The sequence below is a fragment of the Dermacentor silvarum genome, chromosome 6, assembly GCF_013339745.2.
Source record: "Dermacentor silvarum isolate Dsil-2018 chromosome 6, BIME_Dsil_1.4, whole genome shotgun sequence".
Classification (NCBI taxonomy): Eukaryota; Metazoa; Arthropoda; class Arachnida; order Ixodida; family Ixodidae; genus Dermacentor; species Dermacentor silvarum.
The window spans coordinates 51,652,486-51,674,906 of NC_051159.1; the positions used below are offsets into that span (position 1 = coordinate 51,652,486).

At 50.2% G+C, this 22,421-nt stretch overlaps 1 protein-coding gene across 1 annotated transcript in view; it reads left to right on the plus strand.

Moving 5' to 3' along the window:
- The window catches only part of LOC119456660 (sodium-dependent phosphate transport protein 2C), a 38,625-nt gene extending 17,887 nt beyond the window's left edge, over positions 1-20,738 (plus strand). The window contains exons 4-8 of the mRNA XM_049669007.1: positions 5,463-5,578; positions 6,755-6,872; positions 10,246-10,403; positions 11,345-11,765; positions 20,485-20,738. Of these exons, the coding sequence (XP_049524964.1) occupies positions 5,463-5,578; positions 6,755-6,872; positions 10,246-10,403; positions 11,345-11,765; positions 20,485-20,738 (1,067 nt within the window). The remainder of the gene's footprint in view (positions 1-5,462; positions 5,579-6,754; positions 6,873-10,245; positions 10,404-11,344; positions 11,766-20,484) is intronic.
- The last annotated feature ends 1,683 nt before the right edge of the window (positions 20,739-22,421 follow it).

The window sequence follows — 22,421 nt, forward strand, 5'->3', positions numbered from 1 at the left end:
CTGATGGCCATCAGTAGAAGCCATAACGCTGCCCTGGGCCGCAATCTTGTACGTGTTCCAAAATCCGACATTCGGTTTTACCTCACATGATTGGTCTAGATTGGCCTAGGCCGCGATATTGGCGCGGACTGTGCAATCGTGTGAGACGAAACTGGGCGTGGGCTTTTCGAATGTGTGCAGGATTGCGGCCCTTGCTCCGGCAGAGCCATTTAAGGGGAACGTGATTGCGGGTCCGCTTGGCTTCGTCGCTTTTGGAGCCAAACGCTCTGCGCGTCTCGAGGCCTTCTTTTTTTATATATAATGGACCTTTTCCGTAGAGAGCCTACATGCAAGCGCTGCAAAAGCAGCGCTTGCATGTAGGCTCCCTACTTTTCAGAATGTCAGTTCGCCCCTAGCGGCAGGCAGCCCGCTGAGCAAGCCCGCCCGCTCCTCTATCGTCCGTTACCGCCACGTATTGCATGGACGTTGTGACGGCGCAAGCAGTATCAAGCGTTTTCTTGCTGTTTTAGATCAGCAAGGGCCTGCACACGCTTCCTGAATTTTCTCGTTTGTACAAATATTCGCCCATTGCTTTTCAAAGCTCGAAAAATTATGTAAATCAGCACTTACGCTGTTTTTTACTGGGAGAACCATCGGCAAGGGTCTGATACAGGGACGTGCGTTTTCCATTGAAATTGTTAAAAAAATGTGTTAAGAATGTGCTAAACTTACCGCAGCTTAATTCTTGTTCAAATTTTGCAGAAGGAGTGCATTTTTTTTCGCGCGCATCGTTCAAAGTAACACTTGGCGTTGTTTCCTTGCCTAGTGAGTGAAGAACTGCGAATTTGTGTCCGTATGCACCTCTCAGATGCACCCGAGCAATTATTGGAATCGAATCTAGAATAATTTTTTCTCCCGTATTGCAGACGGTGGAAGTGACATTACAGGCATATGTTTCAGACATTACCAACTGCTAGGAGCGCAGATGAAGATAAATTCGCAATTTTCTTGACGAAATAGGCAAGAAAGCACCATATGTTGCAATGGACGATCCAAGCTATAAAATGTAATCTTTTTGCAAAATTTTAGCAAGAACGGAGCTGCAGTAAGCGCAAATCCTGTTTCTATATACGATTGTATGCGTAGCATTATGGTTGATCTAAGCTTCGCCCCTAATAGAGATATGTATTGTTGCGAGATCATTAGCACGCGAAAATAAAAATAATGCTGCCAGTGGAGGCCTCGGGACCTGAGATTATGATAAAGTGGATGGCGCAGGATCTCAGGTGCGGCCCGTGGATTGGACCTACCAGAGCATGTAAGCGTACGTACAAGATCACCTGTCCGCGATTCTCACTTTTCTCAAGAATACTCGTTGTACACTTCACCACATTGTACAACGGTCATGCGGCGAAGCTATATAAGCCCCTTACCGCGACGTTTCCTTTGTTAAGCTCTTGTTCATGTTGAAGCCTATCGAACATTTCGCCGGGTACACGGCAGCTTAGCTTGCACCCTTTCTTATTTTTCTGCGGTATGCATAAGGCTGTGGAATATTAGTGAAATGCTTGTCGAAGGTTCCGCAGTATGCACACTAGCTTCTCTCAACCGACAACCCCGACAGATAAGTCAAAACTGCGCAAAAAATGAACAATTCGCACGACACCTTCACATTCGCATTGAGGGCAGATGCCCGGCGCATCCTCTCGCCAAAACACGCCACCAGAGGAAAGCGCGGCACTGCACGTTTCTGAAAGGGTCTATTCTCCACGCGCGAGCCACGCACGCGTCTTCGATAGCAGGACAGCACGACAACGCCGACGGCGACGGCGAAAATGCATCTCGAGCGTCCGTGTACTTGTTGTCTAGAGAGAGAGAGAGAGAGAGAGAGATGATAGCAGAGAGGAGGCGGAGCTATTTTCCGCAGCCCTTTAGGGAGCACAACTCGGCATCCTGCTATTGCAATAAAAACAGCAATAGAAATAACTTTGTGGACATCTGGGGCCGAGATATCTCCAAGCGGCTTTCACTGCCTGTTATTCACTGCTTTTCGGAGCGTCTCGGGCGGCTATATATACAGCCCCATGCTTTCCAGAGCCACGAGTTTTCACCGGCGCCTTCACTATTGGCCGTGCGCAGTGTTGAGCGTGAAGCAGGCCATACCGATCGTGATGGGCGCCAACCTGGGCAGCTCTGTGACGAGCAGCGTGGCTGCGCTCTCTCAAGTGACGCGACGCGACGAGCTGCGCAGGGCGTTCGCGGTGGCCACTGCGCACGGCCTCTTCAACTGGCTCACGCTCGTCGTGCTGCTCCCCTTCGAGGTCACCTTCGGTGAGGGAGCATGCTTCTCCAATTATACGACAGTGTGTCTCATTTACAGCTACTCGATTCCCTAATACACAGTGTCGGCTGTGGCGTAGACAATACACAGCGACTATAGCTGATTGCAGCATGACGCAGGCGCGTGACGTTTTCAAAGAGATGCAGTCGGAATCTCGATTCGCCTGCGCAGTCTTCTCTCGTGCCATTCTCGTTAACCTTGCCAGCTTCCAAGAACTAAAGCCCAACGCAATGCCGATTTCACTTGAAGCTGATGATGCCATTCCAATCCTAAGAGATTGAGAAAGAAAGCAGGCTCCTTGCGGTTAGCGCTGCCCAACTTTCCTTTAGATTTCACAACATGATAGCATTTTCTTTTGGTCTGCATCGTTCAGTATAACATTTACCACCGTTATTTACAAGGCATAAAGATTTGAAATTACAAAACCCGTCCACGTCTCTGCATCGGCTCGCTCATTCAAGCTGGGCGTGAAACAGTGCTTTTTATTTGAACTACTATAGCGGGACAAGCAAAGCGCCAGGTGTTGAGGACGCGCATCGGTAAGTGCGATATTTCTGCCAAATTTTAGACACAAAAGCAGCAGGTGAGCGAAAATTACCTTTCGATCTCGCATAAAAACGCAGTTCACGATATATCTTGACGTGCACGGCAGATGCTTGCTTGCTTTCTTCGCAAACGCGAGCACCACGCTAATCAAATTTAAGATTAAATTAAACAATAAAGTTTTGCATGCCGAGGAGATGGGATACAAGATTTTATCAGAAATGAAGATATGCTAGGGACGAAAGCTTCCGATTCTCTTTGCCTCCGTGTCGCGCCAATGAGGGGACACCTCTCAGTACAGAAGCCCTACGGATGATGCCGCCCGCCCGGCCCGCCACACCAGCTGCTGCTTGTCACGAGGGCTTGAGCTGGACAGAACAGCCTCCCGCTGCTCGGGGGTGGGGTTTGCGTTCCGGGGAAAGTTTGAAGTGTTACCATGTCTCCTGGGCCTTGTCCCAATACTGCGTTCCAAAACTACGATCTCATGATGAGGCACGCCGTAGTGGGGGTGACTCCGTAATAATGTTGACCACCCGAGGTTCTTTACCGTGCACCTACAGCATGGTACACGAGCGTTTTTTTTTTTTTGCATTCTGCCCCAATCAGAGTGCGGCCGCCGCAACCGGGAACGAACCCGCGACCTCGAGCTCGGCAGCGCAACTCCATAGCCTCCGGGCTACCGCGGTGGGGTTCCGCGAGAAAGACTGCCACCTCGGGTCATTTTGAAATGTGGCTACATAGCCTGGTTACAGAAAAGTCTTGTTTTGACTAGCTTAAAAACCTTGACACATCTGTGGTTGCCGCTTTATAGGGGCGAGACGTGCGCTGTAGCGCAAAAGAAAAGCTAAATGGGATCCTGGTGATCTAGTTGGGTTAGTTCCGTGTAAACAAGGCCAGAGTGAGGTCAAAGATTCGTAGATTACACTTCTGGAGCACGAAAAACACAATCTTATCCGAGCGCGGGGAGTTGGTGAGCGGCATAAAGGCGTAACAGGGAAAGACAAGTGGAGACGCTGCCATCAAGTGTCCGCACTATGGTTACCTGTGACGTCATGGTTAGTCTATGTCGCAATACGGACTTGTTGGTATGTTATCCGGAAATAATAATGTTAGGTTTGGGCAGCGCCTGCTCGAGAATTAGTAAATACCTGCAAATCTGCGAAAATTAAAATGGCAGAGAGGGGAAGGGAGTTTTTTTTTCTATAGAGCTTACTGTTTTGAGGGATACAAACGCAATTTATTAGCGAATACTTGACACTAGACGCCGAACATGAGCAGCAGCAGACTTGGAACGGCGAAGACTGGCAAGGAAAACATTGGTTTTAGATCACAGTGACTTTTTGAGCGAATCTGGTTTTACTAATTTAGCCTGCTTAAAGAAATTGTCTGTATGCACTTGCTCAAAACAAGTACCCACTGGCGACCTTTCACCATCAGAAAATTTGCAGTGGAAAGTTCCAAGATCCATGAGGGAAACGCTTTCGCGAGGAAAACTTATTTTTCATAAAGCTTGACGCAACATTCGTAAAATTGTAAAACGAGCCCAAATTCATAAACGTAACGAAACATTTGGGAGGTTTGACGGGTACGTAATTAGCATGTTGTGGATAAGAAATTGACACGATGGATTCTAAACGAACAAGATACTACATCTAGGGAGCGTTAATAACCTTGTACACACTCAGAAGCAGTTAAAGCATGCCATGCGAAGACAGACTATTCAAATACAACTGAAATGCAGAAGTGCTATCATTAGACAACCGATGAACTGATTAGAATGAAATGTCTGGTACTTAAGATAAAAATGCGAATCCTACACGTTGTAGCAAGCAGAATTGTGATTTAGAACATCAAATATTTTACAAAAAATTTTAATAAATTGGGAAGTTGGAAAAAAAAACTAGCACGACGTTTACAAATTCGCAACTCAACTCCAAGAGCTGATATCGCAATTCTCTAAACAACAAGTGTAAGGGCATCTCAAGCGAAGAAATTTCATATACGAGTATGCTGCTTACGTGAAATTTTTACAGTGCTTACGAGTATGTGTCCAAAATTGCTAATAATGAATTAGTAAATTCCAGACGACTGTGTAATTTTGTACGCTTAAGATGTCTGAATAGATGCCGCCTCCAAAATTCTTATATGGTGTTTTGTTTCCGAGTTGATTGTAAACTGATTTCTTGATTTTCTTTCGGCTTTCATAATTGCTCGAAAAACAGACAGCCTAAAAATATCCTGGTCGTTGGTGAGTAGATTGAAACGTCCCGTTTTAAATGCAACCAGCCTCATTGAAATCACCGATTTCAATGAAAAATTTCACTTCTCTGTTATCGCGGATTTTAATACGAGTCCCGGAGGTAAGCCTACACGCCGTATGCCATGCGCTCGAAGGAAGATTTAACCAAACACGTTACTGCACACGTTCGTACCACTACTGTTTAATGTAACAACTGTTTTTTGTGTGTACTAATATTATAGGAGGTCCCTCTGACAGTTCTACTTTGAGACCTCCCACTGATGCTGCAAAGCAATGAGTATGCTCGTTTACGTATACACTCCGGGAATAATACTAACAAACTTCAACATTCACCTGCAGCGTTCTTAGAATCGTCATCCCGAATGGCAGTGGAGGCCCTGGACCGCAAGCACCGCCTGCTCCGGTACAACCATCTGCGTGCGCTCACTCGGCCGCTAACCAGCTTCATCATTCAGGTGCGTGCGTGTGAACGAAACAGCGTGAAACCCGCACTCTGCATGCGTCGATTGGAAGTTTGACAGCAAACCACATCTTGCGCTGCCCTCCTAACCAACGTGGAGTTTATGGCATGCTGCACTTAACAGACGGGCAGGTTCATCTCACAGGCACCGCGCAACGAATGTGCGCACTCTGTCCACTGAAACGAAAGAGAGTGAAAGTATTCCTGCGTCACAGTGCTTAAAACAATGAATGAATAAATCAATTAAAGAAAACTGTATCAAATAATTAGAGGATGACACACACACGCACCGTCTGTCTGTCAGTGCATCCTAACCGTTTTCCCGAAAGCTTGGGTCACTGGCGGTTCGAGGTCTAATGTTTAGAGCATCGGACTGCTGGCGCTGCGATGAGGGAATCTTGTTCGAAACCAATTGCCGGGCCAACTTTCGTCACGGATGTGTTACATTGCGTGTGTGCCTCAATCAGTTAACCCGTCCCACGTCAACTTGTCTTACTGGGTATGTGCCATTGGCCTCCCCGAGGGCCACACTTTAATGAACCTATTTGATGCGAGTTTGGTTCACTGAGCAGGTGCAACTTAGTAATGTGCCGTTCGGCAATGAACCTCTTTAACACTAACTTGGGAAACTAGGCATGTCTAACTGGGCAACTACCGCTCTTCAATGACCAAATCATTTAAATTTCTCTGTTGGTGGGCGGTGTCGAACACCCGCCACCGCGCGGCGCGCTTGTGAATGTCGAAGGGGAAGCGCTGGAGCGTAGCCCGGCGGAATTGACGCTTCGTACTCGTACCTGACGCGTTTGAGCCGTTGCAATACGGCGCGTCGATACATTTATTCAATGCTTGATCGCAATAATGTCGACGCATTCATCGTGAGATAGCTCTTTCAGGATTTTCTTTTTTTCTTTCGTTCAGTCTGTATGTAAAGAACGTCTACTTTTGCGAGCCCTCTTTGACGCTTCCACTTAATTTCGGGTGTGAAATTTTACATGGATAGGGCCCTATTCTGCACTACATAAATTTTTTTTTTTTTTTTTGCGTGGCCGATCATTGGCGACACAGTTGGATTTCAAGCTGTCGCTGGAAGCGATCACCTTGTCATACGCAGCAGTCATCTCTGCTTTTTCTTAGACAATCAAGCCGTACCATGAAAATTCGTAAATCGCAGCTGGAAGAAGCGAAGCCTCCACAAAGGATGACCGCCGAGCGCAGCGACAGCAGCGGCATCGTGATCAACACCGTCCGCACCTGCTGCGCCTTCAACGGGAGCCGCTGCGTGAGACCCTGTGAGTGCGCAGTTGTTACTGCTGACTAAATAGAAAACAACATACGTGGGGGTTTGAGTGCCAGAACCACCGAAAAACATTTTACACCCTCAAGGGTGTTTTCTTGTCCCACGGGTAACACCCCTCCCTTTACGGCTATAAAATTTGTTACTGCACTTGACAGCGAGCTCTACCTACACGTGCTATGAGAAAAGTCGGTTGAAAACTGTGTTATAATTCTGACCACCTTGAGTGCATAGAAATATCTGCCAAGAAAAATTTGGCAGCGACAGCTTTGAAAGCTTATTTAATTAATTTTTCCTGTCGTCTGTCGCAGGTGTCATAATGTTTACTTGCCACAAAAAGCCAGCAGACAAGTAAACGTCTTTGGTCCTCAACACCAATTCGGTCTTACACTTTAAACGTGGGGCTTAGTGGTTATGGGGTTGGGCTGCTAAGCACCAGGTCGCGGAATCGAATCCCGGCCACGGCGGCCGCATTTCAATGGGGGCGAAATGCAGAAAACGCCCGTCTACTTAGATTTAGGTGCACGTTAAAGAATCCCAGGTGGTCCCAATTAATCCGGAGTCCCCCACTACGGCGTGCGTCGTGATCAAATAATGGTTTTGGCACGTAAAACCCCATCATTTTTTTAAACGTGGGGGTGTTAGCCATGGGACAACCATGGATACACCCTTTATACTCCCATAAATGTATAAACATTTTGAGAGTGCACGACCGGATTATGAGACATGCCGTAGTGCATGAATTCGGATTAATCTTGACCATCTGGGGTTCTCTAACCTGCACACACAGGTACATGGCCGTATTTCTTTTTTTTTTTTTTTTTTTTTTTTGCATTTCGCCTCTATCGAATGTGGCCGCCGCGGCCGGTATCTAACATTCGACCTCTCCCTGTTGACGAAATAGGGTCGGCCGGAACAGCGATGTTTGAATAAGGGTGTGTTCTAAATATCGGAACAGACAGCTACGTTGCCTTCTTTGATGGTCAGCCGCCATCTTAAAATGGACACTGCAGAGGTTTAATCAACGTGAGGGGAAAGTTCTTCCGCAGTATTTATTGGCGAATAGCGCGAAACCGCTCAAACATGGCGACCATCATGGTCCAAACCTCGCTAGTGCCACGCAGCCGCTTCTACTCTCGTGTTCCTTCATGCACCGCAAAGTTATTTCCGGAATCCTCCGCCTTGATAATTTCACTCACACAGTCCTACCAGGCATAGAAATTTTACCGCTGTCGTAATCTTGCGGATGTTTGCTACAATGGGACCATGTATGCCATAACGCGTTCGTCATTGCTCGCGTACACTATAGGGAACTTTCCACGTTTCTAGCACGTTACCGGCACCTTGTCATCTCTTGTGATTTCGTTGTCACAAACCGTTAAGCTATTAATGTTCGGTGCTTCTTTCTTGAAGTGTGCGCTTTTGACCGCCAACTGGTAGTACCAGCGACCCCAGAGATGACTTAGTCTGCCTTACTGGCAGACTAAGAATGGGTGACCACCGATGATTCGTGACGTACCTGGAACTTCATATTGAGGAAGGGCTGTAACGTGTCTGAATACCTTACATTTGCAAATTAGTAAATCAGTACATTGGAGAATGTGCTTTCCAAATGAAATGGGCGCCCCAAAAAATGATTTTTCAGGAGCTAGAAGCACAAATAGTCAGATGCGGGCACAAAGTACTGAGATGTACCTATATCGGCACAGAGAACGCAATAGGCATTTATAGGCACTGTGAAGCCTGTGCTAAACCTCTCATTGACCTATAATTCGTGCTCATATACGCCAAAAGGGTATGACTCTGACTCGTGGAAATAAATAGGCTATTGCCTATGTACCGGTCTCTAATTAATGACAGTGACTGTTCAGATTGCTACAGAGGGGGCATTTTGCAGTGGCGGCCGCATTTCGATGGAGGTGAAATGCAAAAAAATTACACCATCTTCCCGAGGGGAACCATGGGCTGATGCGGAGAATCGCGATCGTTATAACGGCGTTAATTACGTTGTTATTACGGTGTTATTAACGTTGTTAACTTGGTGTTATTACGTTTTTATTACGTGTTAACTTGCGTCGGTCACTATCACATCGTGTGAACGCAGTGCTGCTGCTCGACGTTCTCGAACCGACGCTGCTTCACGTTGCCGAAGCTCAGGAACCGCTGCTCGACGTTGACGTTTCGAAGCGGCTTCGCGTTCTCGAAGTGTGGAATCCGCTGCTCGACGCTGACGTTTCGAAGCGGCTTCGCGTTGGCGAACTGAATCTGGATCCACTGCGCGTCGCCGACGATTACGTTCTGCGTCGCGAGCTCTTCTCTGCGCAGCCTTGTCTTCAGAGGTGCTCGCGGTTCTGTTAATGAACTGGCTGCTGCTGTTTGAAGATGTGCCAGACAGTTCGTTGACAGATTCGTTGACGTCCATTCAGCGCATCGGACGGCGCAGCGTGACTAAACCCAAGCAGCAACATAGGCAGCGGCGCATGCACCGGGTTTATATAAGCAGCTGGCGCGGAGAGGAGGAGGAGACAGAGAGGCGCGCATGCGCGCGCTATTGCACAGGTGGCGGATGAAGACACGGAGGGAGAAGCGCGTTATCGAACAGATGGCGTGGAGAGGGGGAGAGGAGGAGAGAGGCGTTATCGCAAAGCTGGCGTGGAGAGAATGAGGAGAGGTGCGGACGGACGCCGACGCCGACGCCAACGACGCCGCGGGACAGGCCGCCGCTATAAGATGCTCCGCATCTAAAACGACCGTGTGCTTGCATTGTAATGCACGTTAAAGAATCCCAGGTGGTCAAAATAATCCGGAGCCCTCCACTGCAACGTGCCTCATAATCAGAGCTGGTTTTGGCACGTAAAACCTCAGAAATAATTCAATTCTCTCTGTCGTATACAGCAGAAAATGAACTCTTCACTGCAGCACGCACCACGGCTGCTGCTGCTGAGGCAGTTTAGGTGGTTAGCAAATGATAGCTTGATATCAAAATCAAGTTCTTCCCTTTACGCCTCAGGCGCGGATTGTAGCCTTTTTGAGGTTGGGGATGTTATCTTTATGTAACGCTCGACAGAAGGCAGATTTGGCGACGTCTCGACGCCGGATGCGACTCATGGCCAACCTCAGGCTCAACCCAGCTCTAAGGCGTAAATATCAATCGACCGCCAGCGGTCAGCTAGCGTTTCCTGTGCTGCTACCGCAACGGCTGTTCCCGCAGTGGTCAAAGCACCACGTCCCCGCTGGCCGTCACTGCCTAGCGGCACACGAAACCTCTTGACTCAATTAGCGCCTTCACGTGCCATCATCCCTGCGTGAAGTGCGGATCTCAAAGGCCAGCATTCTAACCGGCCGGGCTGCATCTTGTTCTTTCGCAGGCCAGAACGCGCTGGCGCGGCTCCAGCTGAGCGACCAGACTGCCGGCCTGGTGCTGCTCTTCTTTTCGCTGCTGCTTCTGCTCGGCTGCCTGAGCCTGCTGGCGCGCACACTGAGCCCCGCCCTGCGACTACAGGTGGCGTTGTCTCGGGTGCCGCAGGTAAAAATATGCACCAAGCCATCTTGGGCTTTATGCGCTGCACAGTAAGTAGGGTACAAACGGCTGTAGTAGCGCTATCGCAGATAACGCAGGCAATGAAAATACATGTCTTTGTAAGGCAACAAGGCGTGAAATATGTGTCTTAAAAGCCAAATGCAATGATATTTTGGGTCACGTAAAAAGCCTAGGTTCAAATAGTGTTTCATAAGGAACAGCCTCTCAGTATTGACGCACGACTCAGAACGCACTAATTTTCGGCTGGACCTGCAGCTGCCCGCGGCGCGCTGAAAAAAAAAAAAAAAACTCGGAGGCGACTTGCTGGGTCACACATCATAGCCACTAACCACCAGGAGCACGTATGGTCGACTTAGGCGCTATTATTAGATGGCCAATAAAAAAAATACACAATTACCAGCCCAAGCTGTAGATTTGCCACGATTGCTTCAGTAGTACGTGCTACTGATTAGCCAGCGAACTCATTTCTAAGGGGTCGCTTATAACTTATGAAGAAGTACGTACGCATTATCGACCTAAAAATTTACGGACCACGGAATCTCAGAAAACGCGAAATATCCGAGCAGCCTTTAAACGTAGCCAGTAAAACCGTACATCACGATATTGTTCGCTTATACCAGTAGAGGCTGGAAATGGGAATGCCAGGCTGCGTTTTGAGGCTGCGGAGATATTCAGCTTTTTGTCAGATCCCTTGGTCCGTAAACTTTTTTGGTCGATAGTACATGCATGCATGCATGCAATCATATATATTATACATACATACACACACACACACACATACATACATACATACATACATACATACATACATACATACATACATACATACATACATACATACATACATACATACATACATACATACATACATACATACATACACGATCACACGTATATTAAACCATGCATCCCGTTCGTCCAATCAGGGCCTGCTCGAGGGCTACGCCTGCCTCTGCCTGGGCCTGCTCGCCACTTTGGTGATGCAAAGCAGCACGGCACTCAGCTCGACCCTGGCGCTGCTCGCCGCGTCGGCGGGCGACCGCATGGCAAACCTGCAGCGCGCCTACCCGGTCCTGGTGGGCGCCAACATCGGCACCACCAGCACGGGCCTGCTGGCCGCGCTCGCGGGCGACCCGACGCCCGAGACCCTTCAGCTGGCGCTGTGCCATAGCTTCTTCAACGTGTACGGCGCTCTGCTGTTCTACCCGGTGCCGTTCATGCGGTTCCCGCTGCCGCTGGCGCAACTGCTGGCTGCCACGGCCGCCCAGTACCGGTGGTTCGCCGTGGCCTACCTGTTGCTCGTGTTCCTCACGCTGCCGCTGCTCGCGCTCGTCCTATCGTTCGCCGGTGAGAGCTACTGCATTGCTGGACAACGTGGCCTTGTGCGCAACAGCGTTGGTGAATATTTGCATACATGATCGAGATGGTTCTATGCAGCTTAACGATATATTGCAACACTTAACACTGGCCATCGCGGAGCAACCAAGACGGCGACCGCTTCGAAGTTCCGTGCTTGGTTGACGGAGCCGGCACGTTGGCAGGTTTACCCAGCACTTCCACCAAAAGATGTTACGGGGATAAAGTTTATTTAGGAATTATTGCTATATACAAGGTTTGGACAAGCAGCGGTGATGGATGCAAGGCTGTCGCGCGCCTCAGGATCCTTCGTCGCCGTCGTCTTCGTCCGACCGACAGTAGCAGCCCCTTCACTGTATCGTGGCAATATGCATAGCTGGGCTAGGAATCTTATAGTCACTGTTCATAGGTACAAATACTTTTCAAGTAGTCTATGAATCTTTTCGAAATTTTCCAACTGTCAGCTCTGCGCGATATAACGTAAAATTGGACCAAATGGACGATAAGTTTCATTCCGGTTGTCATAGCAGACCTAAAACACAAGTTAATAGAGCTAGCTAAACGTCCCTCAGGGAGTCTTTCCGGTTAAACCGATATCATTCGCACTCACTGAAACTGCCCGAGCATGCGAACAAACTGCCGAAATATAGTATGAATGCTCCATTTCTGCTTAAAGCAAGTAACGCTGCATTTTGTGCAGTGTAATGAAGGAAGCTTACTAACGTTGTCAATCTACTAGGATGTGAACATCGTCTTGATAGTAATGGTCAAAACTGCTATTAATTATTCGCAAAATATATGAAAAAGCATTGGCTATTGAATTTGGTTCCCTTCTGGTTCTATTAGATCCGCATTTGTTCGATCTCGATAATCACTGTTCACACCCGTAGACGACAGAGAAGCACACGCTGATACCGCTGAATCGCAACTGAATATTTATTGCCCAAAGCGCTAACAACCGAAGGGAACACAGAGGGAGCTTTATCTGTGTATTAGAGGTGTCATTTTTATTTGGTACTGCACATAAATATGGCAACTCTAGTGCATTTACACCATATTATGTTGTACTGCAATGTATTGAGGCGCTGCGTATGTGTGCGACATGTGTATTTAGCTGCATTGCTCTTCTTAGTAGAAAACAACCATGAAACGAACAAACCTGAGTAGAAGCTTCAGGCATTGACACGTCCTAAATGTAGAAAAGCAGCCAGTCGCGGGTTGCATAAAAGTAAAACACACATTGACTGAACACTGACTCAAATATTGACACTGCAGGACAACTGCACCGGTCTACGAGTTTGCATATTGTCACGTAGTAGTGACGCTGAAGAAAACAGTCGTAGAACTGTGTACGACGAAACTGGTTGTTTATTGGGCGAACCTGTGCCCACAAAAGCAAGGTACACTCAAAGCACAACGATAGCGGCGAACACAGTCGGCGATCGTCTAAAATCTGATCGGCGGCGAAACGCGTCGGCTTTTATACCTGAGTCATCGAAGGTTCTAGATTAATCCCTGATGCCCGCGTGTCTTCCAGAAAGTTCTAGACAATTCGCCTCAGTCATGCAATCAGATAACAGAAGCGTCGGTGAAAACAGGCAATGGAAAGAAGCATCGATAACGTTCTAGAAACTTCCGATACAGGCGCGTCCTGCGCCGAGCGATAACGTTTAACATTTGTTAGCCGGTGGAAAGCGGCCACCGGTGAAAGTTAAACATGTATACGTGTCAATACCCTCCCCTTAAAAAGCATCGTCCCGATGCTACAAATGTGAAAGTGTAAACAAAACCACGCGTAATAAAGAAAAAAAAAAAGGAAGTAACAAAGTACCTAAGTTCGTCAGCGGGCGTAGAAAGGCTTAAGACGCACCGCATGGATGACTTCGGGTCGTGCGCGGCGCCGCTGTGATTGCGAAATGCCGTCTGGCACGACCTCATAGTCCAGTGCGCCAATACGTCGGATGATCTTATATGGTCCGAAATAGCGACGTAAGAGTTTCTCGCTAAGTCCTCGTCGGCGTATCGGAGTCCAGACCCAAACACGGTCTCCGGGCTGGTACTCGACGTAGCGTCGTCGAAGATTGTAGTGTCGGCTGTCGGTTCTCTGCTGGTTCTTGATGCGCAGGCGGGCGAGCTGTCGACCTTCTTCGGCACGCTGCAAATAGGTGGCAACGTCGAGATTTTCTTCGTCAGCGACGTCCGGTAGCATGGCGTCAAGCGTCGTTGCCGGGTTCCTTCCGTAGACCAGGTTGAACGGCGCCATGTGCGTCGTTTCTTGCACGGCCGTGTTGAATGCGAAGGTCACGTACGGAAGGATGGCATCCCACGTCTTGTGTTCGACGTCGACGTACATTGCCAGCATGTCGGCGATGGTCTTATTTAGGCGCTCGGTGAGGCCATTCGTCTGCGGGTGGTAGGCGGTGGTGCGGCGATGGCTTGTCTGGCTGTATCGCAGGATGGCTTGAGTTAGTTCAGCCGTGAAGGCCGTACCTCTGTCGGTGATGAGGACTTCCGGGGCACCGTGACGCAGGAGGATGTTCTCAACGAAGAATCGGGCTACCTCCTCGGCACTGCCTTTGGGCAAGGCTTTTGTTTCGGCGTAGCGGGTGAGGTAGTCGGTAGCTACGATGATCCATTTATTCCCGGACGTCGACGTCGGAAAAGGCCCCAGTAAGTCCATCCCGATCTGCTGGAACGTTCGGCGAGGTAGCTCGATCGGCTGTAGAAGTCCGGCTGGCCTTGACGGCGGTGTTTTGCGTCGCTGACAGTCTCGGCATGTCTTTACGTAATGGGCGACGTCAGCAGAGAGGCGAGGCCAGTAGTATTTTTCTTGTATCCTCGCGAGAGTGCGGGAAAAACCGAGATGTCCAGCCGTTGGGTCGTCATGGAGAGCTTGCAGAACCTCTGGACGCAATGCTGAGGGTACCACGAGGAGGTAGTTGGCTCGGAGAGGCGAGAAGTTCTTCTTTATGAGAATGTCGTTTTGCAAGAAGAACGACGCCAATCCTCGCCTGAGCGCCTTCGGCACAATGACGGTCTTGCCTTCCAGGTAGTCTACAAGGCTCTTTAGTTCCGGGTCGGCTCGCTGTTGTTCGGCGAATTCGTCAGCACTGATGGGTCCCAAGAAAGTGTCGTCATCCTGGTCGTCTTGTGGCGGCGGTTCGACGGGGGCGCGAGACAAACAATCGGCGTCAGCGTGCTTTCTCCCGGATTTGTAAACGACGGTGATGTAGAATGCTTGAAGTCTCAGGCTCCATCGTGCGAGGCGACCTGAAGGATCCTTCAAGTTAGCTAGCCAACACAAGGCGTGGTGGTCGCTTACAACTTTAAAGGGCCTGCCATAGAGGTAGGGGCGAAACTTTGATGTAGCCCAGATGATGGCGAGGCACTCCTTTTCTGTTGTGGAATAATTTGCTTCCGCCTTCGATAGCGACCGGCTAGCGTAACTTACAACCCTTTCTAGTCCGTCAGTCCTCTGCACAAGCACGGCGCCGAGTCCTACGCTGCTTGCGTCGGTGTGGACTTCGGTATCGGCATTTTCGTCGAAATGCGCAAGTATTGGCGGCGATTGCAGGCGTCGCTTCAGTTCTTCAAATGCTTCGACTTGCGGCGTCTCCCACTTGAACTCGACGTCGGCCTTCGTGAGATACGTCAGTGGCTCAGCGATCCGTGAAAAATTCTTGACGAAGCGCCTGTAATAGGCGCACAGTCCAAGAAATCTACGCACTGCTTTCTTGTCAGCGGGCGGAGGAAAGTTGGAGATGGCCGCAGTTTTCTGAGGGTCGGGGCGCACTCCAATCTTGTTGATGACGTGGCCCAAAAACAAGAGCTCCTCATATGCGAAGCGGCACTTTTCTGGCTTCAACGTGAGTCCGGAGGTCTTGATTGCTTGAAGAACTGTTTCAAGGCGCCGGAGGTGTTCCTCGAAGCTTGAGGCAAACACAACGACGTCGTCCAAATAGACGAGGCAAGTCTGCCACTTCAAGCCTGCCAGTACTGTATCCATGACACGTTGGAAAGTGGCAGGCGCCGAGCAAAGGCCAAACGGCATGACCTTGAACTCGAACAGTCCGTCTGGTGTTATAAACGCCGTCTTCTCCCGGTCCCTCTCGACGACTTCGATTTGCCAGTAGCCGGTTTTGAGGTCCATCGACGAAAAATACTTTGCGTTGTAGAGTCGATCCAAGGCGTCGTCAATCCGTGGGAGGGGGTATTCGTCCTTCTTCGTGATTTTGTTGAGGCGACGATAATCGACGCAGAAACGTAGGGTTCCATCCTTCTTCTTCACTAACACTACGGGGGACGCCCACGGACTCTTGGACGGCTGGATGATGTCATCGCGTAGCATTTCGTCGACTTGTTGCCTTATGGCCTCGCGTTCGCGCGCCGAAACTCGGTACGGGCTCTGACGGAGTGGCCGGAGATTTTCGTCGGTTATGATGCGGTGCTTGGCGACAGGGGTTTGTCGAACTTTTGACGACGACGAGAAGCAGTCCTCGTATTGCAGGAGCAGAGCCTTTAGTTGTTCTTTCTTGTGCCTGGGAAGGTTCTAATTGACGTCGAAAGTTGGTTCAGGTACTCTAGTCGTCGTTGCAGGTGCACTGGAATCCGTGAAGGCGAACGCACTGCTGGCTTGTACTATTTCGTCGATGTAGGCGACCGTGGTGCCTTTGTTAATGTGCTTGTATTCGGGGCTGAAGTTCGTGAGCATCACCCTTGCTTTCCCTGCACGTAGCTCAGCTATGCCTCTAGCGACGCAAATTTCACGGTCGAGCAGTAAGTGATGATCGCCCTCGATGACGCCCTCCACGTCTGCAGGCACTTCGGTACCGACGGAAATCATTACGCTGGAGCGAGGCGGAACGGTGACTTGTTCTTCAAGCACATTCAAGGCATGGTAACTTATGCTTGTATCCGGTGGTATCGCGTTGTGCGTTGAAAGCGTTATCGACTTGGACCTTAAGTCGATGACTGCACCGTGTTGATTTAGAAAGTCCATGCCTAGGATGACATCCCTGGAGCAGTGCTGCAGGATTACGAAGCTCGCCGGGTAAGTGCGGTTGTTTACCGTGACTCGCGCTGTGCAGATTCCAGTCGGCGTTATTAGGTGGCCTCCCGCTGTCCGGATATCGGGTCCTTGCCAGGCTGTTTTCACCTTCTTCAACTTGGCGGCGAACGGGCCACTGAAGACGGAATAGTCGGCTCCAGTGTCGACGAGAGCGGTGACGTTATGGTCATCGATGAGCACGTCTAGATCGGTAGACCGGCGTCTGGCGTTGCGGTTAATTCGTGGCGTCGGATCACGGCTGCGTCGGCTTGCTCTGCTGCTGCTACGTCGCGTCGGAAGGTTTTCTTTCGGCGGCGAAGTGCTGTCAAGGCTGTTGCTAGGCGGCGTGCTGATATCTCGTCGTGATGAATCGCGAATCGTCGTCGGCGGCGGCGTCGGAGGATCTTCGGCATTGCGTCGTACAGCAACCGCACCTCCATCGGTTGCTGCCTTTAGTTTCCCGGCTAAGGGCTGGGAGATCGGCCCCGGGTGGGACCGTTGTACTGACGGCGATGCGGCGAGATGTAGCGGCCTGGTGACGGCGAGCGTGAGGATCGTCGTGGTTGCCACTGGGCTCCGGCGAGGTAGTCGGCGATGTCGCGCGGTCGTTCACCTCGATCGGGACGCGGCGCGTTGACGGGGAACCGTCGTAGGCCCATTTCGCGGTATGGGCATCGGCGGTAGACATGGCCGGCTTCCCCGCAGTGATAGCAGAGCGGGCGGTGGTCGGGGGCGCGCCAAATGTCCGTCTTCCTCTGGTAGCTGCGCTGGGCGACGGGCGGGCGTGCTGGCGGCGGCGGCGGTGGACGACGGAACTGCGGCGTTACGGGGCCCTGGCACGAACGCGGAGGGGGGCCTTGACGACGGGCGACGGCGGCGTAGGTCAGCGCTTCCGGCTGGGGTTGCGGCGATTGTAGCTGCACATCGGAAACTCCAAGTGAGCGCTGAACTTCGTCTTTGACGACGTCGGCGATAGATGTCACGTGAGGCTGCGACCTGGGAAAGAGCTTATGCAGCTCCTCGCGAACGACCGCTCTGATGGTCTCGCGCAGGTCATCGGTGCCTAGCGCTTGAGCGTCGGCGTAGTTGGTCAGGGCACGGCGGTTGTATTGCCTGACGCGCATTTCAAGCGTCTTCTCGATCGTTGTAGCCTCGGAAAGAAATTCGGCGACAGTCTTGGGCGGGTTGCGCATCAATCCGGCGAATAGTTGGTCTTTGACACCCCGCATCAAGAACCGAACTTTCTTTTCTTCAGACATGTCGGGGTCGGCGTGGCGGAAGAGGCGAGTCATCTCCTCCGTGAAGATCGCGATGCTCTCGTTCGGCAATTGAACTCTGGTTTCCAGGAGAACTTCAGCCCTTTCTTTTCGTACGACACTCGTGAAGGTCCTCACGAAGTTCTCGCGAAATAGGTCCCAAGTCACCAGGGTGGTCTCTCTGTTCTCAAACCATGTCCGAGCAGCGTCATCCAACGAAAAATAGACATGGCGCAGCTTGTCATCGTCGCTCCATTTGTTGAATGTCGCGGTCCTCTCGTACGTCTCCAGCCATGTTTCAGGGTCTTCAGCTGATGATCCACGGAAGGTCGGTGGCTCCCGAGGTTGCTGCAGCAGGATGGGGGACGCTGGGGCTGCCATTGTGGTCGTTGACTTGGCCTTGATCGCTGTGGTCTTCTCGGGAAGAAGTCCGTATTCTGGCAAAAGTCCTTGCTGCCTACGGCTAGCTCGTTGGTCCTTGGCGACGTTGGTCTCGTCCTCCGGTTTCGGGCTTGGGTCGCGGCTTTGCGGGGGCGTCCGCTGCATGGACACAAAAGCACCTCCACCAGATGTCACGTAGTAGTGACGCTGAAGAAAACAGTCGTAAAACTGTGTACGACGAAACTGGTTGTTTATTGGGCGAACCTGTGCCCACAAAAGCAAGGTACACTCAAAGCACAACGATAGCGGCGAACACAGTCGGCGATCGTCGAAAATCTGATCGGCGGCGAAACGCGTCGGCTTTTATACCTGAGTCATCGAAGGTTCTAGATTAATCCATGATGCCCGCGTGTCTTCCAGAAAGTTCTAGACAATTCGCCTCAGTCATGCAATCAGATAACAGAAGCGTCGGTGAAAACAGGCAATGGAAAGAAGCATCGATAACGTTCTAGAAACTTCCGATACAGGCGCGTCCTGCGCCGAGCGATAACGTTTAACATTTGTTAGCCGGTGGAAAGCGGCCACCGGTGAAAGATAAACATGTATACGTGTCAATATACAAATACCAGCACGTAACGGTAATGCGTAAACATCCGGCTGAATGATATCCATTATTTTTAGGTCGGGGATCAAGTACACCAACTGTCATATTACAGATTGGTACACTATCAGAATACTGTTGTCTTAGAATCGCGCAATGATGTAGAAGGAATCAAATACGGAAAAAAAGAACACATAAATAAAAACGGCGGCAACCCTACAAAACGTAAAATTTAGGGAGCCTACATGCAGTAAATCGGAGTGCTGAAACTGATATCGCGATTATGGCCTTCGACGATTACAACCAGCCAATAATCTGATATCGTTGGTGGCTTGTAAATCTCGGTCATTCTTTCACATTCGAATAAACTGCAAATAATGCAACTACAAAGTACTAGTTCGTGCATAAAACAAACTCTAGGCAGTTATTACTTTCGTGCCTGTATACCGACATGCGAGGGAGCGACGACGCTCTGCTAATTCTAAGGAATTCAGGGTGCAAACTTTGCCCCGTCAATTGCTTTGAATTGTGACACACCAACTACCTTAAACCATCATTATCTGCAGTCACCAGTCACAATCCGCAGCTGGCGCATGGGCGCTCATTAGGATGTCGAGTTAGACTAGTAATGGCTGAGGAACGACTTAAATTCGATTGCAGAAGGAGAACCACCGGGCATCTGCTGCCGCGGTGCTCCGCCCGTGTCCTTTGACTCTACTCTTTTTGTCCTTGTCTTCAGTGATTTTGCTCAAAATGCTTCTTGGGTGAGAGGAAGAACGACTTTCACCGAGTTTCACACACCTACTGTACGAAAATATTCTGCTCTTTCGGGCGGGTCCAACGCCTTTAAAGGCGACTGTATTAGCTGTCTTGTATTAGCTGTCAATTCCCGAGCAGCCTGTAGCAGTAGCAAGTAAAACTGCATACGACAATGTTGGTAGCATGTTCTAGTCGAGGTCCGAAATAAAAATGCAGGGCTGCGTTGGGAGGCTGCGTAGATATTCAGCTTTTTTTTCAGGTTTCATGGTCCGTAGTGTTTTGTGGCCGGGTGTACCTGCTTGCGTGTTGCCATGCTGAGATGGGACCGCAGTCACCAAACCTGTTAAATTAATGATCTACCACGCAGCACTAACACTACCTGCATTCTGAGGTTCTCCGCAACAGTGCCCGACAGGTATTCCCACGTCCAATTTGTATATAAACAGTGTAAAAGTGTACAGACGCTTCCAAAGAGAGTTCTAAGGCGGTCGTCGCGTAATGCCCTCTTCATTGTTGAGCCCGGCTGAGCACCTGCTCAAAAGAATTAAGGACAGTGGCCGCACGTGCACTTTATATATACTGGTGCGTAACACTCCAGAGAGGAGTCGGTCTCGCACCCCGGTGGAAATGTCTTACAGCTTCCAATCGTCACCTAATGTACTACAGGCAGCACGCTGTTCAGCGCCGTGGGCGTGCCGCTACTGCTGGTCGCGCTGTTCCTGGTGGCGCTGAACACGGCCCAGCGACACCGGCCACACTGGCTGCCTCCTTTCCTGCGCTCCTGGGCCTGGCTACCACTGTGGATGCACTCGCTGGCGCCGCTCGACGCGCTGCTCGAGGGGCACGTGCTGAGACGATGGCGGATACTCGACGCCTTCCTGGGACCACCACCGCTGCCCGCTGCACCCACCGCCCCCTAGCGGGATTGATCCTGCGCAGAGACAGCAAAGAGGCAGTCCAGAGTCCTACATGGGACAACTCTCTGCGGGGGTCAACAGCTTGGACTGGCTGCGCACCGCGCACTGTATTTTTTCCTTTTTTTTTATTGCATTCGCAACTTTAACGTGTGATAGGTGCACGATTTAGACTTACCTGTTTTGCATAAGCGTAGCGCGTATACGAACATATTTATTATATACGTGAAAAAAAATGTACCTTTGTGGCTTTAGTCTAGTGCCGTGCTCGTCACAAGAGCTCGGTGCTGTTCGACTGTGCCGCGATCCCGGCGTATGGGTCACGCTATTATAGCGCAATATTTGTGGATTCGTCGTCATGCCAGTGCGTCGTCACCTGCTCCTCTTCAAAATGGGCAGTTTCTCCTATCGACAATTTGTGCGGGACAGGGTAACAGGGGAATAAAAAGAAACTTTATCGTCAACTGGCGTTTTCATGCCTGAAACCCCGGCAGTCACATGTGTCTGCCGCTTCAGACGATACGGGCGCTTTACGATTACGTGATGTTGTAATTTCGTCATGATTCACTTTAGACAAGATGTAAGCATCAGAAGTGATACCCTGGCTGCGAAGGTAGTTCCTCAGTTGTACGGAGGGCGGTCGCGAATCCCGTTGCCCGGATTGGGCATATTTTCTGCAAGTAAGCCTACACCAACCATTACAGCACTTAAGCAGGTGTGCGAATTCAGCTCCAGAAATTCATGCAGTGAGTCAACGAAAATGCGCAAGAGGGTGTAGCGGTGCGGGACGGTATGTCAAGGCAGAATTTGATGCTTGCTCTTTGCGCAACCAAATTTTAGTCTTTGTCGAAATGAATATCGACGAACAGACGGGACAAAATATCACCGAGATCAAATTTCAATTGAAACTGGACAAGAATGGCGCAGAAATTTATCGAATGTTGTGAAAAGAACTATGGAAACGGTTCCCTAACGAAAAGGAGTGTGTTCTAATGGGTCTAAAGTTTTCGGGAAGGCCGTGAAGACTTTAAGGACGATGCAAGATAACACCGCCTCTGTACCTCGTGCGAATATGAAAACATAGGTCATGTACACGAGTACTCTTATGTTCAGTGACTATTGAATGACTGTTAAATGATATAAGGGGCACTTTGTTTGTGAAAGTCGTCTGTTCAGCGGATCTTGAGACACATTTCCGAAATTCGAGATTTCCGCCAGGGTTATGTCGAAATTCCCAATTCCGAGCAAAAGTTGCGACGAAAAGAATGTTGAATTGATTAGGAAACATCGGACGACAACGATAAACTCTTGCACTTGCATTTATGGATACGCCTTCGACCTGAAGTCGCAGAGGAGGGAGTGGAACAAGGAATATGAGTCAAAGCCCCCCCCCCCCCCCCCCCCTAGAAAGCCTGGGAGAACACAGCAAAAATCAAAATATGTTGACGGTGTGTTTTGACCGTGGGGGGATTGAGGGATGCGCCGGCGCATTGCGCGGGCTTCACCTGTTCTGCTGTCCCCCGCCTTTCCCCGTCCGCTCCCAACCGGTTCCAGCGGTGGCGCTCCGCTCGCGGTGGTTTTCGGTGAGGGCGGGGCGCTGACGTCAGCTGTGCGGCCGCGTTTCGGCTGCTAGCGGCGGAGCGTGCGTCTTTTTATCTCCGGGACCAGCGCAGAGTACGTACATGCTTT